Below are 25,812 nucleotides of genomic sequence, written 5' to 3'. Positions count from 1 at the left end.
AGAATGAAAGTCCTGACCCTGAACCTGACTGTGATATATTAGCTGTGAAAACTGCCCAGAAGCTGTGGGCAGACCGAATTTCCCTGGCTGGCAGCAATGTTTTCACAATAGGAGTCCAGGACTTCGTGCCATTTGGTGGGTAACCAGCTTCTACAGTATTATTTCAGAGAAATTGTTCTTATTTCTACAAAATGAATAGATGAGGAGTAGTAAATGTAAGTCAAGGAATTTTTCAGAGTACAGTCATTTTATAGGTGAACTGATTTTTTTTTTAAACTTTCTCCCTGTTGACTTATAAAGTTGGTTAAAATTTTAAGTTCTTAGGTCTTAAAATTTGCTTTGTTCATTTGTAGTTAAGATGCTATTTGAAACTCATTTGAAAAGACAGTTATTTAAAAGGTTTATGCTTTAATGTCTGGGCAGGTACCTTGAACTAAGTTAAAAATAACAAAATGGTTCTCTTTCTTTAAAATCCTATGTCAGTTACATTTCAGGTACAACCATGTTTTTAAAATTAAAGAGGTTTTGGAGCTAGAGTTTGTTTAAATTTGCTTTTTGAAAAGTGAGCCACATTTATGTCTGTTGAAATGTTTCAAGTGCAGAAGTCAGTAAGAATGTGGAGTGTCGCTGACTCCTTTCTGAAGAGCACACCTGGATCAGAGAACACTGTGTGTGGCTCTGGGGGGTCGGGGAGTGTCTGACAGCCCTTTCTGTTTCATTTCTAGTGCAATGCAAAGCCAAGTTCCACGCCCCCAGTTTTCATGTGGATGTTCCCGTGCAGTTTGATATTTATCTGAAGGCTGATTGTCCACATCCCATTCGGTTTTCTAAGCTCTGTGTCAGCTTTAATAATCAGGTAAAAAAAAAACACATTTTCAATGTGTTTTTACCATGTGTGTATCTTACTGTCACTTGAGTTATGTTAGGTAAAATGAGCTCAGTGAATTTTAGATCTTAATGGTTTTGTGTTAACAAATGGACTTTGATAAAGTCTATTCAGAAATGATGGGGGTAGGGTATAGCTCAGTGGCTTTGTACGTGCTGTTTTCTCTGCTTGGATTGGTCTTCCCTCCTCTTTCATTTACTTAATTCCTCCTGCCTGTTTTATACCCTTAAGAGCTCACTTCCTCGGGGACACCTCCCCTGACCTACATGACCGATGGGCCCAGCCAGGCTCACATAACCCCTCCTAGTTCTTGTCACAGCCGTGGTTAAACTTTTGTCCTGTGATTATTTGGTACATTACTTGTTTTTACTAAAATGTAAGCTGCAAGAAGACAGATGATTTTTATTTTTGCTCCCTCTGAATAGTCTAACTCTGAAATTAGAGGGTCAGTATAGAGACTGTTACCTTTCTTTTCCTGTTATAGTCTCTTATTCCATTTCTTTCTCTTTCTTTTTTTCCTTTTAACAACATGGAACATGTTATAATTAGATTAATAAAAATATTAAAATGGAAAGCAGTTCATTTTTGAAGTTATATTCTGAGCATATGTTATTTGAAATTTAAGATACAAATCACAAGAAAAATGTTAGTGGGTACATAGGCTTCATACGCCAGGAGCAGATATGAAAGTTAGAAGGAAAGTACAAACTTTAACTATGTGAGAATTTTCCATGAAGATAATTCATTGCTGGGAGAGAAGATGGCTCTTGGAAAGTTCTTGATCTTTACTGAGTGGATGAGGATGGTGATTCTGTAGATACATACACAAAACATGGCCCCATATCTGTGACGAGTATGCTTTTCTGGGAAGGTGGCCACACATTCAGTTCAGAACATGTTGAATTTGGAGTAATAGTGGAATTACTACTCCATGGATGACTGTGAAGATGAGCTTTTAGCTAAGGAAAGAGGTCAGAATTAGATGTTTTTATGTGGGAAATACTAGCGCACAGATGCAAAATATGCAGAGATGGTGAAACTTTGCAGTGAAATGAACAGAAGAGAAAAGCAGAACCAAAAGCCAAGGACTGAGACTTGTGGAACCTCTGAGTTTGGGGGACAAGAAGAAGGAAGAGAGACCTTTGAGGGAAAAACAGAAGATGCCAGAGAGGGTGAGAAACAGGAGATACAGCGTCATGGAAGCCAAGTGAAAAGAAAGCTCTTTAAGAAAAGGTGATAGAAGTGTCCAGTGCAACAAAGAATGTCTTTGTTTCTCTCCCCAGGAGGAGGGTGTCCAAACGTTTCAGAAGTCGACTTGTGTGTGGTGAACTCTCTTTGTCTTGTGGCAGGAGTGAGTGGATGAGGGCCACCATTTGGCATAAAAATGCTTTCTTTAAAATTAATAACCCTTCATACTGCTTCAGTTTAGTGCAGTTTAACTTAATAAACTCCAAATAATTTGGTGTTTAGTGTTAGCAAAACACGTGACATTTGAGCTCATAAACCATGACCCTTGCTAACCTCTTTTTCAGGAATACAACCAGTTCTGTGTAATCGAAGAAGCATCCAAAGCAAGTGAAGTTTTAGAAAATTTGACTCAGGGAAAGATGTGCTTAGTTCCTGGTAAAACAAGGAAGTTTTTGTTTAAGTTTGTTGCAAAAACTGAAGATGTGGGAAAGAAAATTGAGGTTAGTTATGAATTTTGTTTAACAAATATTTTAAATGATAAAAGTAATTATATATCAGAAGAAAACTTAAATAATACAAAAGCTTATTAGGTAAAAAATTAAGACCTTCCACTTGACTTCCCAAGGAAAACCATTCATTATGGCTTTTTGTAGGTTTCCCTTCATCAAGAATATACTATATGTAATATTTAGCAGTTGGCTTTTTTCACTTAATAGTGTTGTATTAGACATCATTTCCTCTTAGTACATGAGACCAACCTCAGTTTTTAAAGAATTTAAATAATCAGTTAAGGAATTTCAAGCTGGAAATTTATATATATATGGAATATACATGTATATGGAAAAAGGTATAGAAGAAAAATGTATTCTGTATTGTAGCAATTATATTTTGTGTAATATGACATAATTCAGATTAAAGAGCTATGTCATTTTGTTTGTATGTTGCTGATTGCATATTTTTAAAGAAAAAATGAAGATACATATTTTAAAGGATTCATTTAATGTAGATAATTAAAATGTCCTTCAGAAATATGAGATGAAAGTAATATTTTACTCTGGGGCCAAACTATGTGGGTTTCAGTTCCAGCTCTCCAGCTTACTAGCTTGTGGCCCTGGGCAGTTGCTTGACCTCTTAGCATCTCAGTGTATGCATCTATAAAATGGGGATAATGACAGTACCTACTCCTTAGTGTTTCACGAGGATTGAATCAGTTAGTGTAAATTGCTTGGAGTAGGGATCAGGACCAGGTAAGCTCTCATTAAGTGCTTCTTTCCCATGGCTTGAATGGGAATGGTTGGCTAATGTGAACTTGGGACCATTTCTAAGTCAGAAACTTAAGACTGTAGTCCCAGTATTCCCATAACAATTTTTGTGAATCTGTTGATTTTATTATTAACCAATATCCAGAAGTTTTGCTTATTCATTTTTTAAAATTCTTCATGATTTTGACCAAATCCCTAATTACTTGTTTTATATTTCACAAGGTACCTAAGGAAGCCTGCCACACATAAATCATAATTATACTATTTTGAGTATATTTCTTAATGGATACAGTTGAAAGAACATTTATGCAATTAGTAAAGAACTTCGTTGCTAATACTGTAGGTGTGTTCAGGAAAAAGATGTGTGGAGTCAGGAATTAGGTGATGAGTATGTTCATGGTTATCAAAACATTCATTTATTTCACTCAGCAACCACTCATTGACTGTTTGCTGCTTGGGGCCTTGCGCCGGGTGCTAAGATAACAATACCGTACAGTCCGTGTCTGAGCTAGCAAGTTGGATTTAAAAACGAAATAGTGGAGACCGCACACGCTGCTAGCCAATGTCACAGCTAGTCGGTGTCCTGACTGCTGTCCCACTGTGGGTCCGAGGGGCGCTGTCACCCAACACTCTGCCTTGTAATTTGTTGGAAGGGGCTGGTGACAAGCCAGTCTGCGGTGCGTTTCTGACAGCCCTCTTCCTTCCAGATTACATCCGTGGATCTGGTTCTGGGCAACGAGGCGGGACGATGTGTGGTTTTAAGTTGGCAGGGAGGAGGAGGGGACGCCGCTTCCGCCCAGGAAGCCTTACAGGCCTCCCGTTCTTTCAAAAGAAGACCGAAGCTCGCGGCCGGAGAGGTTCACTGGGACAGCGTCGTGGGCCAGGCCAGCACCATGTAAGTCGGCCTGGGGGCAGATTGCAGAAGGTCGGCTTACTTTTGAGTACTTTAAGTACTTTGGTTTTTTTTTCTTTGCTTTTTAGAATGAGTTACTTAGCTAACCTTTTTCCCAAAGGATCATTTCCAGAGTTCCAAACATTTCTGTCCATCTGCGGCATGACCCTCCTGCCCTGACGAACGAAATGTACTGTTTGCTTGTGACTGTTGAGTCCCACGAAAAGACCCCCATCAGAGACGTGAAGCTCACTGCTGGTTTAAAACCCGGTAAACATTCCTTTTTAAAATTCGATCAGTGTGAATCCAACATAAAATAAACATCGGTGTTATCAGCTATAGGAAGTTTGTTTAAAATATGGTTATAACGTAGTGCTCTGTGTGAAGTATTCAATGTTCGGAGGAATGTTTGAATTTTTTAAAATGCCCACGTTAATACTTTTAGGACAGGATGCCAACTTAACTCAGAAAACTCACGTGACTCTTCACGGAACAGAGCTGTGTGACGAGTCCTACCCGGCTCTACTCACCGACATTCCTGTTGGAGACTTACATCCAGGGGAACAGGTGAACGTGGTCCACTGTGATTGGGGAGGAAATCAGTTAGGTTGTAGTTTTAAATATGTTATGAGTCTAAGACAGTTTTAGAGCATTTTAACAGCATATCCCAAGACTAAAAAAAAGTGACTTAACTAATGCACGTTTTATACACATTTCACATATTTAAATGTGTAAAATGTCTCAAGCAGTTTTTATACAAGAGATTTTAGAACAAGTGGTTGTAATATGGAGAATTAATTGCCTGATGAAATAACTAAAAACACGAAATTTGTAACTTTGTGAAATAATCTTTCAGTCCATCTTTATTTCCAAATCAAGCACCAAGAATCCTTGGAAAGTTGAGAATGATAATAAAAAAAAGATGGGCTAGTAATGATCCCCCTCTTACGCTGTGGCAGGAACAGTGGTAAAAAGTGATCAAGAATTTAGATGGTACAGTAAACACTGCAAGATGGTAACGTTATCCTAGAATGTACTTTAGGAGGAAATATCTGTAATAGTAATTACAATGCTTTTTCTTTTTTTTTTACAGCTGGAAAAAATGTTGTATATTCGCTGTGGAACAGTGGGTTCAAGAATGTTCCTTGTGTATGTTTCTTACCTGATCAATACAACTATTGAAGAAAAAGAAATTATTTGCAAGTGTCACAAGGTATTTTTTTCAGAGCTATTTTGAGAATTATCATATGTGAAGTTTTTAACCAACAGGTCTTTTTTTTTTTTTAAGGTTTCTCACCAGCAGCATGGTTTTTTTGTTTGTTTTTTCTTTAAGCTATAATAAGCCCAAGATTTTTGAACAGACTCTTGCAGGGGGGATGGAGCAGGTTGGCTGAGGGTCCAGGCTCCAGCGTCAATTTGGTTCAGTTTCTGCTTTGTCACCTACTAGCCATGTGACCACTTCATCTTAAAATGGCAGTAATATTAGGGCATCTGTGTCCTTGAGCTACTGTGAGCGTCACATAATACGTACACAGTGTCTATAATACCATGTCACAATATTACTGTTATTATTTTAGTCATCTTGAGTTAAGGTGAGGTAAAGGACTTAGACAAAAAGAAGACCCAGGTTCTAGGCTTCATACCACTGGCTTTGTGGCTTAAGGCCGATCACTTAATCATCCTCAACTTCTGGTTCCTCTTCTGCAAAGTGGTGGTGACGGTGCCTGTCCCGCCCGCTGCTGCTAGGTCCTGAGAGGAAAAATGTATGAGAAAGCACTTCACGGTGTGAACTGTTACAGAGCCATAAATAATTTATTAGAAATACGGTCTCTCTACATAGATTTTTATAAACATCACCTAAGGGAAAGCTCTAGCTTCTTAATATATAAATTGGGATTGTTTATTGATTAGTAATTGGTTGTGTTTTATGTAGTATTTTTAAAACTTCACCTATTGTGAAGAGTCAGAAAAGCCATTGAGTGTGCCGCTGCATTTCCTTGCAGGATGAAACTGTAACAATAGAGACCGTCTTTCCGTTTGACGTTGCAGTTAAATTTGTTTCCACAAAGGTAAGTTCCTCTGAAGCATATTGGAAATCATTTAGGTTTTGGAAGTTAGCAGAAAGAAGACAACAGGTCAGTGTCCTTCCTGACAGACCTTCTCTCTCTTATGCGCGGCAGTTTGAGCACCTGGAGCGGGTTTATGCCGACATCCCCTTCCTGCTGATGACAGACGTGCTGAGCGCCTCTCCGTGGGCCCTCACGGTCATCTCCAGCGAGCTGCGGCTCGCGCCTTCCATGATGCCCGTGGACCAGCTGGAGTCCCAGCTGGACAAAGGTGAGGATGTCCGTCATCCCACTTAACTAGCAGAAGCCAGGGTGTATGTGTGGGTTTGTGTGTGTGTGTGTGTGTGCATTCATGTAGGCTGGCCTTGTAGGAGTTACCTTTTCACCAAGGGACACAGAAGTAGATACGTTTGTAATTAAGGTAGAATTAGCATCACGTGCAATTTGCTTGAGTATACCTTGTTTAGAAGATCGGGTTCTTTTAAAAAGAAAGTTGAAAATAAAATTTTTCATGTTTGGATTTTTATAGATTGTTTATTCTAATTAATTTTAAATTGATGTTTACTGTTGTTTATAATGTGAAATGGGAAAAGAGATTTATCAAGAAAACTTCAGAAAATATTGAAAAGTAGACAGTAAGTTTAGTAAATCACCCAACTAAAACAGTTAATAAAAGAGATATTACTTTTCCAGTTCAGGGTACTTTGGGCTTCTGTATTTCTGGAGCTGTTAGAGGGAATAAACTTACTTTGAATGTCAACCCAAGCAAAATTGTACTCAATCAGATTATAAGGGCAAATGTTGTGAGAGAAAAAAATCATGGTGTGTTCTTAAAACCAGATGCAGGGGGAGGGTATAGCTCAAGTGGTAGAGCGCATGCTCCGCATGCACGAGGTCCTGGGTTCAATCCCCAGTACTCCCCCCCAGAATAGATAAACTTAATTATCTCCCCCTCAAAAACAAAAACAAACAAAAACCAGATATGAATGAGTTGTTTTATTTGCTCTGTTGACTTCAGTGTTACAAGCCATGGTTGATCTGCCATTCAGATTGAAATGAGTAGTTATCAGAATCCCAACATTTTTTGCACCTGCCCCACAAATACATTTCAATATCTATCAATAAGTAAAGAACTAGTATTGAGTGCTTCACTGTGAAGCAGCAGACTGGACTCTTTGGAAGGTACCAGAAGGAACAGGCAGGCTCCATGCTCACTTCTGTGCATTTCAGGACACTCATCATCACAAAGGAGGGGCCATTTCCCCCTGGGGTGAGAGGGTTTTTTTTTTTTTTTCCACAAGATCTCAGCACAAACTCTTTGTGTAAGAATAACAGATAAAAATCAAGCATGTCCCTACACCTCTCTATTTAAAAGCTGAAAATATATTCCACATTCTTGAGAGTAATAATAATAGACATGTTTTGTTTCAGAAGGCCTTCCTAAGTTTTGTTTTCCTCGCTTTGGAAAGTCGCTTTTCTCTTGCCGCCGCCTGAGGCTGCTGCGTCTGGGCCTCCGCCCCCTCGCAGTGCTCGCCTGGAGCGGGCCTAGCTTCCCGGTCAGGCCGCGCGGGACTCAGCTCTGGGCCTGCCGCTGGCTCTTCCGTGAAGTTGGACGGTCCATTTTGTCTTGTTTTGTCACTTCTCAGAGTTAAGGAAGACAGTGCACATGAAGTACCGCGTAGGAGGTCACTTAACAGCGAACGTCTTAGCCCCGTGCTGGTCTCCTGACGGCTCAGGACAGCTGGTTGCTGTCCATTCTTCCCTCGCTCCCTTTCTCACCCCGATACGTTGCTCATTTCCAAGATCTTGACTCCGGTCCCCTCTTCTTTCTCTGCAAGTCTTCACCTGCCACGCAGCCTTAGGCGGCCCGCACTCCCCGGCCCAGGCAGGGGAGTCCCCGCACACGCACGCGGTCCGAGCTGACACCGCAGGGCACGGCTGGCTCCCTGGGACCCACGTCCGGCCTGGCGCCGGTCCTCCCTTCTGCACGTCTCTCCTCGCCGCCGCCCTCGCCGGCCTCTGGCAGCAGCTTCTTGCCTGATTCCTCTTTGCCCTCTCGCCCCTGGTCCTTTCACATTGCTGCTAGAGCTCAAGTCTGTAAGGACTACGTTGGCCTGCGCCTTTTCTGCCATCAGAGCCTTCCCAGTCAGGCTCAGCTTCCCTTTCTGGCCTCTTCCACACAGTCAGGCCCTCCATGGCCCTTTCCCGGGCTTCAGCCAAGCGGTTTCCATTCAGCAAGCACGGCCCCCATCTGGTTTTGCACATACTCTCACTTTTGTCCCTCTCCTGCATCTTTTTCAGCCTGTTGGTCTCTTGTTTGCTCTTTGGGGCTCAGATAGGCTTTGACTTTCTGACCCTTCCTAGCAGGGCTAAGTGCTCTTCCCTGTTTACTCCAGGATGTCGCGTTCGTCCTTCCATTAGGACACTTAGCATGCTGTACTGGAGTTATTCATTCATAGATACGCCCCCGCCCCCTGCTAAGCTGTGTGCCTCTTTAGAGGTGGAGCTGTGACCTGCCTCATCTCTGTACGGCCAGCCCCAGAGCAGCTGGTTAACAAGTACTGGCTGAGTCAGAGCATGACCTCTAGTTTGAGTCTCCCCTGAACTCGTTCCCTGCTGCTGCTGTCACCGATGACCACAGAGGCAGCGGGTTAAAGCAGCACTGCTTTATTATCTTCAAGTCCTGGAGGTCGGAAGCCCTGAAATCCAGGTGCCGGCAGGGCTGCAGTCCTCCTGGGCTCTAAGGGAAGTCCTTCCCTGCGCCTTTCACAGGTAGGGGAGACCACTTGGGTTCCGTGGCTCGTGGCTTTTCCTTCAGCTTCGAAACCTGCAGTGCAGCATTTTCCTGGCTCTTTCTCTGACCTTTCTCTTTCTCTGCTTCCGTGGTCACATCTCAGACTCCCTCATACCTCCCTCTTTCCCTGATCACCCTTGTGATTACATTGGGCCCAACTGGATAATCTAGTATACTCCCCCTATTTTAGGATCCTTATCTCAGTCACATCTACGATGTCCTTTTTGCTAAGTCAGGTAACACAGGTTCTGGGAATGAGGATGTGGGCATCTTTTGGTGTGTGTAGGGGTGTTATTCTGTCCTCCACCTCCAACACCACCAGCATGTGCTATGAAATTTGCGTAATTTGCGTTTGACACTTTTAACAGCTTGCCTAGGTCATACATTTGACCTTAATGTTAAGCGTTAATAAACATTGTGATCATTTGGGTTAACTTCTTAGAATTAGGGAGGACTTTAGGAGAGTTTAATTTGAATGTCCCAGATTTTTTTTAAAAAGCTTTCTTAAGAGATTTGAATTGGTACGTTTTTTACTTACTGGGCTACATCATTTCCTAGTCCGTAAACATTACTTCCATTAAGTTGGACGGTTCATTTTGTTAAAGATTAGTCTAAAAAAAAAGATTGATCTAGCTTTTTTCACTTTCACTTCTGATATCTACCCATAAACATAACTGTTAATTTATCACAACCTTCTTCACTGGAAAACCACAAAAACAATTAATGTTTAGAGACTTTGTTGGCATTATTTGAAAATTTCACCCATAGGTTTGCTAAAATTGGCATTAGCTTGGCACCGATACCGACTGACTTGCATTTATAGGCAAGCCATTGTAGGCTGTGAGATGCAGAAAGATAGGGGAAGCTTGGTTTAGATGAGCATTTATTTTGTCATTAGGAGATTTGCCAACAAATAGGCTAGATGAAAGCATCAAGCATCTTGCACAGGAGCTCAGCAGTCACATTAGGCAATAATGAAGCAGTATGTGATGTGTTTCCATTTGAGCGGTGTCAGTAATACGGGCTTATTCAGAGAAAGTTGGAGTTTTCTGGTATGACATTTTGAGTACCTTAAGGGGTAACTAAATTTTTCTCTCTCCTTTTTCCCTACTGTGAAATGTTTCTTTCGGAGACATGAAATAATTTGGAGGAAGGAAAATAATCCCCAAAGGGTATTATTCTGACTTCAGACTTCTCCCTTTCATTAGTTGCTAAAGAAACTTGTCAGTGACCTGCGGATGCCTCACATGTTTGTTATTATAATGGAATATTAATAGATTAGGAAAAACACTGGGAAGGGACATTGTGACCTGGAAAAAGTCATGTAACATCTCTGAGCCTTGGTTTCTGTGAATAATGTATATTGATAAGGTATTATTTTCTGGTTATATTACTTGGATGTAGAGCTCTGTTTTCATAGGTGAAATCACCACACAAGGATGATGAAGACTGTTTCTTGTAGTTGTCTTACAGACTGGAGAGAGTGCCAGCGAGTGCTTTTGTCTTCGCTGCCCATCTACTGGCAATGTTGAAGGTGGAGTGGCGACTGGGCATTATATTATCTCCTGGAAGAGGTAAAATTACGTCAGCCTTTGTTATCTGTGCTGTTTTAGTGCTTTTATTGTGTGTCATTGTCATGTAAGAGTTGAGAGCTTCCGTCAGCCTGGAGAGCAGACTAGGAGTCACGTGCTGTCACTGGCCTTTTGTCATAAACACAAGAAGATTTAAAAGGATAATTAAACTTTCATTTGTGTTTGCTACAGTTTTGACCTATATCCTGATGAAATTTTAGCCAAATTAATTCTGATGATAGGACCACTGAAAACATTAGGACAAATTGCCCTTATTTGCAGTCAATAGGATTGTTTACAAAGAAAACCCAGGGGAATCAACAAATTATTAGAATTATAAAGAGTTTTGGCAGAGTTGCTGGATGTAAAATCAATATAAAAAAAGTCAGTTGGATTTCTATGTATCAGTAAGAAACCTCTAGGCACAGTACTTTTAAAATAGGTATTATTTACATAACAGCAAAATGGTAAGATATGTAGGAATATGTCTACTAGAAGATGTGCATTACCTTTGGAGAGAAAATTTTTAAAATTTAAAACATTAAAGGAAGACCTAAATAAATGGGAGAGAGACAAAACAGTCTCTGATAGGATTTGGATAAGATTTAATACTGTAAATTGTTCTGTAGATTCGGTGCAGTTTCCCTCAAGATCTCAACAGCTTGTTTTGATTTTTGTAGAACCTGACATTCTTGGTTCTAAAATTTATGTGGAAAGGCAAAAAGTCAGTAATAGTCAAGATACTTCAGAAGTACAACTCGGCAAGGGTACTTGTCCTTGTAAATTCCAAGGCTTATTGTAAAGCTACATCGTTCTCACTATGGTATTGGCTTGGGGAGATGTAAATACACCAGTGGAACAGAAGAGAGAGTCTAGAACTAGTTCCCTAGGTCCGCACAGGGAAATTACATTTTACAGAGGTAGCTTTGTCCTCAGTGGAGGAAGGATGAGCTGTTTTGTAATTGGAGGTGAACAATTGGGTATCAACTTGGGAGAAAAATGGGATATCTCCTGAATACTGTGTGTGAAGTTAGTTCCAGGTTTATTAAAGTTCTAATTCTAAAAAGCAAGATTTTATTACTTTTAGTAGAAAAATGAGAGACTCATTTTATGACTTTGGCGTAGGGAAGAATTTCTTTAAATAAGACACTAAAAGTACGAGCCACTAAATTGATGAATCTGATTTCTGAAAGTTGTTTCTCAGTTCATGAAAACACCATGAAGAAAATGGAAAGACAGATACAAACTGGGGAAAGCTATTTGCAGCATCTAAAACTGGCAGGATTAGAATTCATATCAAGAACTTCTTCAGATCATAAGAAAAACAGAGAAGTCTCTTCACCGAAAGTTGAGAAAAACACCTGGGAAGGTTGTGCAGTGAATAGAAAAAGCCAGATGACCAGTAATCAATCATAGGGAGGAAAGGGCAGCCTTACAAGTAATTGGAGATTCAAATGGACTCTTACTACTTTGGAAAATTAAAAAGGTTTAACGATGCAAGTTTGTCAAGAGGGGGAGTATAAATTAGAACAGTTGCCCTGGAAGTCTACTTGGCAATAACAGGTAAAGCTGATGGCTAACCCTGCAGTGCTAGAAAGGTCTCAGATGCACAGAAAGGGAGTATGTGTGAGAGCGTTCATAGCAGCACTGGCTATAATAGTAAAGAGTTACACACAAACTAAGTGTCCACCCACTGGAAATTAGACAAATTGTGGCATAGTCATGTGTTGGAATATTATACATCATTGAAAAAGAAGGAACCAGAGTTACTCATGTCAGCCTATTAATGTTAAGTGAAACAAAGCAACTGCAGATGTTCAGAATAGGAGCAAATTGCATATACGTAGATTTGGAAAACATGTAAAACGTTTGTTTCTTAGGGCTATGTGTATAATTTGGAAAAACATAAAGAAATACATAGGAATGATGGATGGTTGCCAAGATCAGGCTAGTAGTTACCTCTGGAGTGGCAGGTGGGGGATGCAGGCAGAAAGGGGTACCAGGGAAGTTTCAGCTCTGTTATCTTATCTTAGACTGGGAGGCAGATACATGGTGTTTCATGTGTTAGTATCTTGGTATGGCTCAATCATTTTATAAATCCTAAATCAGTGGATAAGATAAAAATGAGGAAAAATGTGTAATTTTATTTGGGGGGGGGAACTAACTTGTCTTTCTTGTCCCCCACTCCTGAATTTAGCATATTGATGTTTAATTTAATTCCTATGTTTATAGGAATTAAAACAGCATTTCGAAGGCACTGCTTAATTACTCTGTCCTGTTACTGTAATACCATAGAGACACAAGTTTCTTAACAGTGGGGGTTGGGTGTGTTTGCCTGCGGCGTTTGCTCCGTGATAGTTGACACTGTTGTAACCACGTTGGCTCTGCCACGTCCATGTCCAGGCTCTTCCCACGGGTTGTCCTTGGCAGTCAGAGCTGCCAGCTGTCCTGTAGTTCCCTCCTAGCTTCCAGCTGTAATACGGGGTTAGGGTTAGGGTTAGGGTAGTTGACAGTTTCATAATGTTACTCACTTTATCTCAGTAATATTGGAATGCCACTGTGTCTGTTGATAGTAAATTATTTTTAGTTCTGCAGTTACAGCCGTGCACGCCAAGGGGTCTGGTGCCAGAGCATCTGTGGACAGTCCTCAGCGTGGAAGGCGTTTGTGTCCTAGTCTAAAGCATCCCACCACGACTTACATTGAGAACGTTTTACACAGAACACTGTGTTAAATGGTGTTCTTCGGGGCACAGTCGATTTATATTCTGATGCAACTCCTTCCACCATCACTGGGACCAAACAGCCTTGGGTTATAAGATTTGTTCATCGGAAATACTCTAAACAAAAATGAGATTATGAAAGCTCTTACTTCACAAAACTACTTCCACTAATAAACTTATAGAAAATGGATAATTTGTATTTCCTTCGTAATCAGTTGCTGAATCTCCATGTTCCCTGTTTTTGATTTATTAACGTCTCACATGAAATGCGAATTTAAAAGATACCCTCTTCTGCCGTAGGACTTCAGCCACAGAAAACATCCCTGCCATCAGCACGGTCATCACTCTGCCACACGTGATTGTGGAAAATATCCCTCTCCATGTGAATGCAGGTAAGGGCACTCAATTTTTACTTGAAAGAATCCAATGAGAATATTTTAGTTGCTAAGATTTTTTTTAACTTTCTATTTTGAAAAATGCCCATTTACAAAAGTAGATTATGCCCAGTCTTATTCTGTCTGTATATTCATCCTACCCTCATTATTTTGAAGCAAATCCTAGGTGTTATCTGTAAGTATTTCATATGCATCTTTAATATTACTGGCTATTTTTCTAAACACAATCACAGTACCATTGTCAGGACTTTGAAAATTAGCAATAATTTCTTAATATCACCAGATTCCAGTGTTGAAGTTTCCCTAGCTGACTTTGAGTGTTCTTTAGTGTGTTTTAAGGTCGCTGCATTGCCATTGAGGCATGTCTGTGCTTTTGAAATCTGCACGCGTCTCCTGTATTCCACTGCCACCTCTTCCGTCACCTCCTTTACCCGCTCCACCTCCTCCCTCTCTGCCTTGATGTTCATTTGTTGAAGAAACTGAGTCCTGAGTCCTGTAGAGCTTCCTACAGTCTGGATTTTGCTGTTCTCATATCATTTTTAAGTGTTTCTCTGTCCCTATCAATTGGTAGTTAGATGTATAGGTTTGATCAGATTCAGGTTTAAGTTTTTGGCAAGAATGCTTCATAGCTAATGGTCTGTGCTCCCGTCAGGGGGCATATGAGGTCTGTCATTCCATCCTGAGCCATTATTGATATGTAAGGAAATCTTTTATAGATTAAAAAAATTATCCCTGAAATACAGTTCAGCTCCCGATAGCCAAGACTCTTTCTAAGTCAGATAAGGGAGGAGGAGTGTACAGATAGAAAAAAATTGGTCATATTCTACTTCTGTAAATGTTGGGCATTTTTCAAAATAGAAAGTTAAAACAATCTAATGTGGAGACTTTGATCCTTCTCATGCTGACGTATGATTGTCCCATGGCTGTTGTCCAGTCAAAGACCTTTCTTACTCAGCAGTGCTGTCATTAATTTAAATAATCCCATGTCTGTGGAATGAGACCTGTTCACAAAAAGAACCCATAGATGGTGGGCTTTTTTTTTTTAACCAAGAGAAACGTGTCTTTCTCTGCAGACCTGCCATCATTTGGGCGTGTCAGAGAGTCGTTACCTGTCAAGTATCACCTGCAGAATAAGACAGACTTAGTTCAGGATGTGGAGGTTTCTGTGGAGCCCAGTGATGCCTTCATGTTCTCAGGGCTTAAACAGGTACCGGTCTTACCTCACTGAGTTGCTTCTGAAGACGCAAGAGTGTGACCAGGAAGTGGAAAGCCATACATTTAGTTTTCACAAGTGAATTGATAAGGCTGACTGTGGTCCTGATTGTTTCGATTGTGGTAAATTTCTGGTCACTTTTGAAGATTAATTACAACTTGCTATAGACATGGATTAAATGGGCAGTCCTTTTCACACTAAAGTCACACATATCGGCTCTTTCTCCTTAAAAAACAAGAGATCGTAAATTCTTGGACTCTAATAGACTTTCTGAAAATTTTAGATCTCTTTCATTACTGATGAGTTTGTGTATATCTTTTAATTTGAGTTCTTGAGGTGTGATTACACATACTAAACAGCCTAATTCTCTTCTGAGCTATCAGTGAAATTTTTTAGAGATTTTGATCTTGTATAGATTTCACTGCTACGTTTAGACACAATTTTGTATCCGTACATAAAAATAAATGATCCAGGTGTTTTCATTCATCTATTCAACCAGAGGTAGAAAAGTTCATCAGATTTGGGGGTGGGACCTTCACTCTCAGGCAAAACTGTTTCGGTGAGAATTCTGTCCTCCTCTGCCCAAGTGGTAACAAGAACCCCTCGATGGTCAGTAAATGCTTTAGTAACAAGGATGTAATTAGAGAAACAAATGTGTCGTAATACCTGGCAGTACCCACCTGACTCATCGCCTGGCCGTGCGCGTTCTGAGTGCTGTGCTTGCTGGAAATGAAAACAGGATGACGTGTGAAGGATGCTGTACGTCCGTACACTAACTTAAATTTATAACAGATACTAAATGTAGTATTAGCTGTGATGTGCTGGTGCACACATGCATGTATTATCTGTGCCACACCGTGTCCTCATAGGTACACATTTGTAAATTAGTAAGCTTTTCTTGGTTGTTCTAATCTCTTTCACATACTGACTTAAAAATAATTAGATAGTGTCAGATACCAAAAATTTCACCAGTATGTGTTCTTTCCCAAAGTACAAACATCGTTTTTCCCCCCTGAAGTTACTTGCCTTTCCACAAAGGTAAAACCTCTAAGACAAAACACAGAAAGCAACCAGTTTGTCTTCTGTGCACAGAATGTTTACAAAGATGCTGTGCTGCAGATTCTCGCGTAGCACGTACGCCTGTAAAGCCTGCCTGGTCCAAGACCCAGGAAATCCTGCTCCGTCTCCTGTTCTCACTGTGAAGCAGGTGTAAGTTGCCTTTGAGATGTTGGCGGAGACTGAGAAATCATGCACGGTTTTTAATACGTTTGTTCTCTGCGTGCTCCTGGCCTCAATACCAATTCAGCCCTGCATTTCGGAATCTGGGTGGAAGGCGGAACAGGAGAGGGTGTGATTATTTTACCAGAAGGGTTTGGGGTCTGACCATTTGTCAGTAATCTAGGGGTAAGGCCATGTGGATACTTCAAGTGTACTTGCTGTGTGTATTTGATTATCTTTCTCTACAACTTCTGTGATTTAGATTCGATTACGTATCCTACCTGGCACTGAGCAGGAAATGTTATATAATTTCTATCCTCTGATGGCCGGATACCAGCAACTGCCCTCCCTCAACATCAACCTGCTTAGATTTCCTAACTTCACAAATCAGCTGCTGAGGCGTTTTATACCTACCAGTATCTTTGTAAAGGTAAGGCTGAGCAGTTTCCTGCTGTTCACATTTACTGTCTTGAAAACGAACAAAAGAAGATATTTTGTCACGTAAACTTCACTGAATAGTATTTTGAGGCTAACGGATAGTTTTGCCTGTTTATTTGGCAATACTGCTGTTCATTTCTATAAAGCTATTTTATAGATGTTTTTTAGATTTATATTTTATAGGTTTTTTTTTTTTAGATCTAATTGCAAAGATTTTTATTCCCTTGGTTGAATAAAGATTTTTCTTTATGATATTCTTAACTTTCTGAATACAATCCCTGAACTTTCCTGATTCTAACTATGTAACACTACTGGATTTGGGTCTTTTCTGAAAATGATCACTGCTTGGAAACTGTACCCTTTAATGTTTTGATTTTCTACAGTGATACGATTTGCAGTTCCGGTATAGAGGACTCTGTAGGATGGTCGCTTCACGTCTGATTAAGCTACTCTTGATGCCTAAATTAAGGCTGTTTCTCCAGATAGTTCTGGTTGCCCTTGGGAACCAGATAGACATGAATGCATATGAATCCTGTGTGTCTTTTTTTTTTAAGTTTATGCCCCCTTTTTGGAATGACAAGTTGCTGTTTTCTTTTTTGTATCTGTGAGGTTCTGGGGAACTGTCCCTTGTTTATGTAATCTGGGATTTGGTAGATTATAAATTAGCCTGTGTTCATGTATCTGTCATAATCTTCATGTTTTCTTTCCAAACTTCACAATTTTCTTTTTTGCATCTGCAAAAAAAAATCATTTTATTAACCCTTTTAAACTCCTCTTCTATACCATACTTAAAAATTTTTTTACCTCATAATTTTAGATCTTGCGTGTTTAAACACTGGTTTTATTTTTCGTTTTAAGATTTTTTTTGCGTAGAGAGCAGTTTTAGATTCACAGCAAAATCGAAAAGAAGGTGCAGAGATTTTCCACTCTCCGTATAACAGTGGCTTTTTAAACATTTCCACCTGGTCCCACTCTAAAGACGTTCCCATTGCTGCTTCTCACTGTCATGTTTGAGGTCACCCTGGAGGGAAATTCATGGCTGGGGTGGGCAGAGGAATGGGTGGTCTCTGATGTCCTTTTAGCTGTTTGACTTTCCAAGTTTGCTGTTCCTGAACTCAAAAGTATGGCTTTAATCACTGCAAGTACGTATCAGTGCGCAGAGCTGGTCCTGTTCTACCTTTACAAACACAGCTTGAGATGAGGGTTGATCATGTTATGAAGCCAGCACTTTGGGTCTATCAATTAATCTCTTTCATTCCTCTGCCGGTAGCGCTCAGCACACCCAGACCTAATCCGAGCTGATGTCAGTTCAATCTTCTGATTTTCTTTCACATTCAGCCTCTTCTGGATAGTGTGTAAATCCACAAGGGAAGGTTCCAGAAAGATAAACGTTCATAAGTTTTAACGTAATTAACACACCCTTCTCTGACTGCCATGATCTTTTTTTAAATTTAAGACCTACCTTCTAGTAACTTGAGTGCTGCTAAAAATTTTGATTGGATTCCTCAGAGCCAGTTCCTTTATCATTGGGGGAAACTTAATAATTAAGATTGTTTTACGTGTCACAGCAAAGACCGTGAATGAGGATTGCCCTTATCCCACTTGGTGAACGATCACTAGAATTGTACCTCTGTTAAACTTTGTTCATTGTACCTTTATTAAACTTTAGAGCTGTGCTTTTCCAGTATGGTAGCCCTGAGCCCCATGTGCCTATTGAGATTAAAATTAATATTAATTAAAACTTAATTTAATTAAAAATTGGTTACCAGTTGCACTAGCCACACTTCAGGTGCTCAGTAGCCAAGTGTGATGGGTGGGTACCATCCTGGGTAGCAGTGCCGTGGGTTTTTCCTTCCTCACTGAGAGCTGTATCAGACAGTGCTGCCCTAGAGCAAGCTTGGATCAATATTTTTCTTCTGGAAAATAGATTTGTTTTCTAATTACATCATATACTTGCCCCCTGCCCCTGTTTGTAAAGCTAGGTTTGGTAAGGATTTGACCTGGTTGAGCCATTTATTCTGTTTCTAGAACTGGACATCCTCCATCAGTCCTAAAAATGATATGAAGTAGGAAAGAGCAGGAACCTGTTCTTGCATTCACTGCATTCCTGCACTGAATGTCAGATGCTCACTAGCGCACGCGTGCGTGCAGACGTACATACGTAGAGAAAACCACACAGCAGCCAGATGGCAGGAGTGCGCCCTTCCCTGCCTCAGGGACTCCCGCAGGAATCCTTCTGTTAAAGCAAAGTGGTCAGCCTTTGGTGCCGAAGCTGTAGCCCTGATCTATGGCATGACTGAACACCATCTCTTGTGCTTTTCCCACAAGGTCTGCCAATGTCCATCTGAATGATGAAATTATTTGTGAGAATTCACTCTTCTAGCTACTCAGCGACTCTCTGGGGTGTTGCTGACCTGCCAGAACTTTACACCTCAAAGCAGTTAGATACCTTTTGCTCACTCTTGGCTTTTCCTCCTCTGTTGTGATGTTGTAAATGTTTTCAGTCAGCGAGCTTAGTGAAAGGGAGATTTTATCTGCTGCTTCAATCCTCGTGGTGTTCATTGATAATGCCCTAGAGTTCATTATGAGTCACTTTTTCTCAAGCAGGAGGTTGGGGGACTGAATCCCAAGGAGCTTATCCGTCAGCTCGGGTCTGTGGCCGACTTAACGCTCAGGACACAGCTGAGTGAGAGAGAAGCGTGAAAGTTCACGCTTAAGCAGGAGTGGTGGTCAAGTTCACTGTCACGAGCCCCCGGTGATGGATGGGCGGGGCTGCTGGAACACAAGGTTAAGGGAGAAGTCGTGACCAGGCGGATTCAGTGGGTGGAGGGTGTGACCAGCTGGTGACGTCCGCCACTGGTGACCTGAGCAGGGGCACAGAGGTCGGCAGGTCCCAGCGAAGAAGGAAGGTGGGAGGAGAGGAGGAGAGATTTTGTTTTGATACCTGCACACATTTGTTCTGTTTTTGTGAAACAGAGCTTCAGAATCTCTTTAATTAATAGAGGTTTCGTTGTCATGATTATCTTGTGAACTCGCTCTGTTTCTCCACCTTGAAGCCCCAGGGCCGACTCGTGGATGACGCCTCCATCGCTGCCGCGTGACGCCCAGGACCCGCCTGTTCTTGCAGAGAAGTGAGGCAGAACCGGATGTTTTTCATTGGGAAGTGTAGCTTGATCATGGTAAAAATTAACCTTTTCTATTTTTTATTGCATGTTATACCAACAATTCAGAGGAACTCATGCTTAAAATGTTAGGAAAATCGATCCTCTCTTATAGTTTCACTAATAAATATTTGCAACTTGTCAGTGGGATGTGAAAGGATGTCAGACTGTTGTTATTGTTAAAAGTCGTTTTATGAAGAGTCAATTCTTTTCAAAGTAAGTGATGCGCGTGTGCGGCAGCGGGGAAAGCAAGCATCTGAAACAGGACCGGAGGTGAGGAAAGTGCACTGGATCCTGCCCCAGCAGAGTTCCGAATCCCCGTGAGTCCCTTTCAGAGCTGGCTAAACTGGAGAGAGATCCATCCTCAGGAATTTAATGTGTGCTCAGAACACGTAACAGGAACTGGAAAGCAGTCACGTGGCCGATACAGAAAACCTCTAGAAAGTTCTAATCAACGCAATCAAAAATGTCTAAAAAATATCTTTGCTTACCGTCAAAACACGTCACATAGGTTCAGCTTGCAGCTAAAATGTGGATCATTTATGAAGCAGGTTTGTGTTTGTGTGTGTTGAACAAGACCTTCATCCCTAAGGATCTGAACTGCAAGGTTCTGACTATAAGCATAATTTCCCAAACTAAAAATTTTCTGAGAAAGATGCAAGGTCTAAATAGCTTTTAGTTAATGCTGTGCAGTTTGAAAAAAAACTATTTAAAACTTCTGAAAATCCATGTAAATAAAAGTCACATTGTGAAAATTCTCTTTGTTAAAATATCTTAATTTAAAAACGACCCTATTTCCCAGGAATTTTTATTATTTAAAACTGTAGGATTTGTAAAAAGGAAATGAGCAATGTAAATAAATACATTCTCTTTCACACATGGTCGTACGTAGCTCTCCTCTTCTTTGAACTTGTTTGATTTCAGCTTCGTGGAACAGCTTTCACTAGGAACACCATGGCATGGGGTGTGGTGGAGGGTGCAGGGCTGCAATCTGAAGCCGTGTTCTCGAGTTGGCTCGGCTGATCCTCGGGGAGATGACTGGGCGTTGATGGGCTGGGGTGGGAGGACGTGAGTCCTGTTACCTAGGCTGTTCAGGTGGAGGCCACGCGAGCTTGTCAGGTTGTTGGGTCCAGTCCCAGGGCCGATGCCTTTGTTCATGTTACTTACCCTCTGTGTGTCTGTGTTCTTACCTGTAAGATGTAGGTGTGAATGATACGACTCATAGGCTTGTTAGGAGGATGAGAAAAATAAAATACACAAGAGGAGCTTGGGTCAGCGCCTGACCCACAGTAATGCCCAACCAGTGACGTCTGTGTGACTGTCACTGTTCATGGGAAGGCTGGAGAGGGCATGCGTGCGTCTCCTAGGGCATCGGTGTTACCAGAGTTTGTTGACACACTTTACATAATGTACTACATCTGGGAGCATATATGTATGTACATACATATGTGTGTGTGTGTGTGTGTAAAAGTATAAAGCTAAACAAAAATGCCGTGAAATAACACTTACATTCTGTATGCTCTTATAGTTTGTATTCTACTGTTTTGTTAAAAAGTATCCCTGGTGTAACCTGCTGAATTGATTTCATGACCCACTAATGGGATGTAACCTGCAGTTTGAAAAATTTGAATGTCCATCTGATGCAGTGTTTGTGTAATAAAGGTCTCCTGTGTTCACACCGCCATTGTCAGACACGAAGTTCTAGGTGCGTGTTAGAGCAGGTGGATCCCCGGCATCCGCTTGAAACTGTTCAGCCTTGATGTCAGTGTGACCTGTGTGCGTGTGTGCTCCTGTAAATGCCCCAGGTGAACAGCCGGGCTTTCCCTCCATAGAGTAACCCTTTCTCGACCAGAAATTCTCCCATATCATTCATTTTACTGTGAATGTATTCTACTTATTTTTAAATTGAAAATTTTAATTCAGAAATACAGGAAATCGTGATCTTCCCTTGGGTCCCCAAATCAGAACAGTCCAAGTATTGCAGGAGCTGTTGACTCACCACAGTTACGAGTGTCAGGAAGGACCTCACAGCCTTCCCCTCCCTGCCTCTGTGCCGTCAGCCACAATCATCTGTCTTTCGTGAAAGTAAGTACCATTTGGTTCTCAATGTGCTCCTCACCAGCACTCTGCCCTACGCAGGGGTATACATTACTAAGTAAAGCGTTTAAAATTTGGAATTTGGGGGAACTATGTATTAAAGTTTGACTCCTGTATCATGAAAGTGAGCTCTGGTGGATGATCAGTGCTGGGTGTAACCAAGAGGATACGGATGATACTGTCTTTGGGATAAAAAAAACTTGCTTAATTTTATATTTTTATGATTCTAAAATTACAACTTGCAACTTTAGCTCAGTCCTCATTAAGTCTTCGGTTCCTTATGCTTGAATTCTTCTTTAAGGGGCTTTACTGAGTTGAATTTTTTTTTAATGTCTTCACATTACTGGAAAAAAAGATTCTTTTGTTTTAATTCCGTTATTTGTTTCATGGCCTGTTAATATCTCCACCCAGAATATTTAGTCTCTCAGTTGATACTGGCCCTAATAATAGCTGTTAAGAAATCTGAGCAGTAATTTTCACAGGGCACTGCGATGGGAGGGGGGGTGCTTTGAAGGGAAAAACAGCAAATGGGAAACTGAAGCGCTCTCCTTTAATGGGGAGGCTCCATGTGGTCCTAGCTCATACTTTTCTGAAGCTCCCCACTCTCGATCTAAAACTCCAGAAAAGACCAAAAGTGTCCCAACTCCTGGTGTACAAAATACTTAAGAGATGGGTTGTATTATTTAACGACTGAGTGAGTAGATGTTAATGGCTGTAATTTTCAGGAAACAAGTGCGACATGAGTGATTAGAGATCACTGGGCATTGGTGATTAGAGGTTGTTGGACATTAGTAATTAGAGGTTGCTGTCGCTGGTACCAGACAGAAATGTACAATTTCTCTTGTTTGTGTGTTTGTCTTGAACCTCTTCTAACAAGTGACCTTCATGCCATCCTTTGAGCTCCGTAACCGTCTTTTATTTCAGCAAACCATGCCATTCTCAGACACAGCTACTAAGGAACTGCATGAAATTCACCAAATGAGTATAAAAATCCCATGTTTTCATGCAAGAGAAAAATTTGTAGTTTAAGGATATTGAGGTCTCTCCAGAGGTATAACTGGTGAGAAACTTTGCCTTTTACTTAGTTTCCTTGTGCCTGAGAACAAAAGAGAAAGTGGTTCCTGGGCCTCCTGTGTCTGCGTTCTGAGGTGCGTTCAGAGAGGGACGTGGAACCAAAGGCCACCCTCCAAGACACTCCTGCATCTCAGGTGACTTATAATGTGCAAGTTAACAGGCCGCGAGCCATGTTTTAAATTCTGTTTTTCTCCCCAGTCCTTGAGAGAATGCAAAACTCAGCCACCTGGAAGTTGATTTTTCAGTTGTGGAATACACCCGTTCCCAAAATGTATCACGCTGCCTGGCGTGGGAGAACTTGGAAATGATATCTTTATTAGGTTGGTCAGGATTTTTAAGCCATGTGTGTTTCGCAGATGATGGTTGCTGACGTTTATTGAGGGCCACAGTGTGCCAGACAGTTACGTTCTCACCTCATTTAATAGTCGTAAAAGCCCAGCGTGGTGTAGGTATTTTTATTATGGCTATTTTAAAGATGTGGACACTGAGGCACAGAGGGGTTAAGTAACTTGCTCAGTGTTGTGGTTATTGCTGTAAAACAAATCATCCCAATACTTGATGGGCCTAAAACAACAATTTTCTTTTTAATGGTTTCAGTGGGTCAGGAATTTAGGAAGGCCTTGGCTGGGCAGTTCTGGTTTGGGGTCACTCATGCAGCTGCTCGCCTGACCTGGAGTAAGGATAGTGGGGACTGTGAGAACGAGGGGCCGAAGCAGCATGGGGCTAGCCAGGCGTCTCTCCATTCATCTCAGAACCTTTCCGCGTGGCCCTCGGGCCTCCGCACAGCATGGCGGTCTCAGGGTAGTCGGGCATTTACATGGCAGCACAGAGCTCCGTGTGGGTGTTCCAGCCAGCAGGGCGGGAGCTGCCTTGCCTTCCGTGAGCTGGCATTGGATATCACATAGGAGGACAGAACATAAACTCCACCTCCTGATGGGGAAATGGCCATATCCCCGGAGAGCAAGTGGGACAGGAGATACTGCCGCCATCTTTGGAAAATGCATCTGCCCAACCCAGTGACTCGGCAGGTGGTGGGAGAGCTGGGATTCAAATTGAGACATCTGCCCACAGAGCCTGCATCCTCAACCACCATGCTACACGGCCACCACTCTAGTGCTGCCAGTCTTCAGTCCCAAGTAGATGACTTCTGGCTCAATCCGGATTTGATGGCTGAGGCATTATGCATTCTGTGAATTAAGACCTGTTCTTAATTAAGTCTGTGGCAGTCAATCTGTTGCCCTTAATTACACGTGGATTCCAAGTGTGTATGGAGTGCCCACCATGGGCCAGTTTCCGTGCTGGTTGCTAAATCCATAAAGCAATCCTGTTTCTGAAGACCAGCGGTTCGGTAGGAGATCCTGCACTGCTGTGCAAACAGAACCCACTGCAGTGCAATGGATGCTGTAGAAGTGCCATCACAAGACTGGGGAGCTGATGGGGTGTGTGGGAATTGCTTTAAAATGCTCCCGAAAACCAAAACCAAAGCCAGAAAACAAACCAGGTCAGAAAGAGGTAGATGAAACAAGATTTGGAAAATGTTGATAATTGTTAAAGGTGGCCAGAGGATGCCCGGGAGCTCTACTTCTGGATGTGTCTGAAATTTTCCAGGATTAAAAGCAGCAATAAGAGACACAAGGTAGAAAAGAACCCCCGTGGAGGTGATTATAGGGTGTGAGTGAGGAAGCTGCAGAGAGTTAGGGTTTCCTCCGGGAGTGAGATTGGACTTGCTTTCATGTTCCTAATAAAATTATTCTGTGTTTTTCTGTTGGATTTTGAGGATTTTGGAATGAAGCTTGCCTTCTGTTTAGTTGTACAGTGCTTATCAGATTATTAAAAAATCCTAGCTTGAAAAATGTTTGATGTTGGGTGATCATCAAAAACCATTGTCTCAACAAAGGACTGAATCCCGAATGCCAGATTTAACAGGACACAATAAGAAGTCCTGTATCTGAGACGTGTTTAAATATCGAATGATTTAAACACAGGATGGGAGGCGCTCTGTGACAGCACATGGATTTGTCAGCGGTGTTAGTGCCCTCCAGCTGCTTAGGCTGCATGTACAGTATTCTCACTTCTGGATTGCCATCCTTTATTTTATCATCATGAGAATTCTCGAACAATTAGAAACTGACACACTTCCGTGCTTGTTCTCAGCTGCAGTAGCCATTATAATTTGCCATCGACCAGTCTTGTACTCACATCTAATCCCCTCTTAAATATTTAACTTCACACATAAATAAAAGGACTTTTTAAAAAACATCACCACAGTGCATTATTACATCTAATAAATTACCAGTGAGTCCTTAAAGGTTGCCTAATGCACAACATACATTCAAGTTTCCCTGATTGACTAAGCTGTCTTTTTACAGTTGGTTTGTTGGAATCAGCATCCAGACAAGATCCATGATTATATTTAATTGTATCTCAAGTCTTTTTTGAGTTTCATTCAGTGTAGAACAGTCCCCGCCCTCTTTTTATCCCTTATTATTGACCTGTTGAAGAAGCGGGGGTCGGTTGTCTTGTAAAACATTCCACATCCTGGTGTTGGCTGATGGCTTCCCCAGGGTGTCATTTCGCTTGTGTCTCCATCCCCTGGACTTGCTGTGGACTGGGAGTTAGAGTTCAAAGTCTGCCTGTAAGAGTGTCTCAAAGTTTGCCTGTGAGAGTGTCTCATATTAGTGTCCTATTGACACACGTGTTTCTCTGGTTGCCTTTTAGTGATGCTCAGATTGATCAGTGGGCTCAGAGGATGACAGCTTAATCCCCTTTATTATAAGGTTCAGCTAAACATGCCTCAGTTGTCTGGCAGTTGTCTGAATCAGTTAATTAGAAGTTGC

General features: G+C 41.4%; 1 protein-coding gene and 1 non-coding gene across 3 annotated transcripts in view; both read left to right on the top strand.

Moving 5' to 3' along the window:
• The window catches only part of TRAPPC11 (trafficking protein particle complex 11), a 37,766-nt gene extending 17,173 nt beyond the window's left edge, over nucleotides 1-20,593 (top strand). For both annotated transcript variants that reach the window (XM_006187562.3, XM_014561682.2), the window contains exons 17-30: nucleotides 3-135; nucleotides 726-856; nucleotides 2,419-2,574; nucleotides 4,044-4,231; nucleotides 4,350-4,498; nucleotides 4,674-4,795; nucleotides 5,322-5,441; nucleotides 6,232-6,297; nucleotides 6,409-6,565; nucleotides 10,551-10,662; nucleotides 13,680-13,771; nucleotides 14,848-14,981; nucleotides 16,468-16,635; nucleotides 19,700-20,593. In XM_006187562.3, the coding sequence (XP_006187624.2) occupies nucleotides 3-135; nucleotides 726-856; nucleotides 2,419-2,574; nucleotides 4,044-4,231; nucleotides 4,350-4,498; nucleotides 4,674-4,795; nucleotides 5,322-5,441; nucleotides 6,232-6,297; nucleotides 6,409-6,565; nucleotides 10,551-10,662; nucleotides 13,680-13,771; nucleotides 14,848-14,981; nucleotides 16,468-16,635; nucleotides 19,700-19,744 (1,773 nt within the window). In that variant the 3' untranslated portion in view covers nucleotides 19,745-20,593. The remainder of the gene's footprint in view (nucleotides 1-2; nucleotides 136-725; nucleotides 857-2,418; nucleotides 2,575-4,043; nucleotides 4,232-4,349; nucleotides 4,499-4,673; nucleotides 4,796-5,321; nucleotides 5,442-6,231; nucleotides 6,298-6,408; nucleotides 6,566-10,550; nucleotides 10,663-13,679; nucleotides 13,772-14,847; nucleotides 14,982-16,467; nucleotides 16,636-19,699) is intronic.
• TRNAA-CGC lies at nucleotides 7,144-7,216 on the top strand. The gene has a single exon. It is a non-coding gene; the product is annotated as a tRNA-Ala (tRNA).
• Nucleotides 20,594-25,812: the final 5,219 nt, after the last annotated feature.

Source organism: Camelus ferus, chromosome 26 (genome assembly GCF_009834535.1).
Source record: "Camelus ferus isolate YT-003-E chromosome 26, BCGSAC_Cfer_1.0, whole genome shotgun sequence".
Lineage (NCBI taxonomy): Eukaryota > Metazoa > Chordata > Mammalia > Artiodactyla > Camelidae > Camelus > Camelus ferus.
This window is presented reverse-complemented; position numbering and strand designations above follow the sequence as displayed.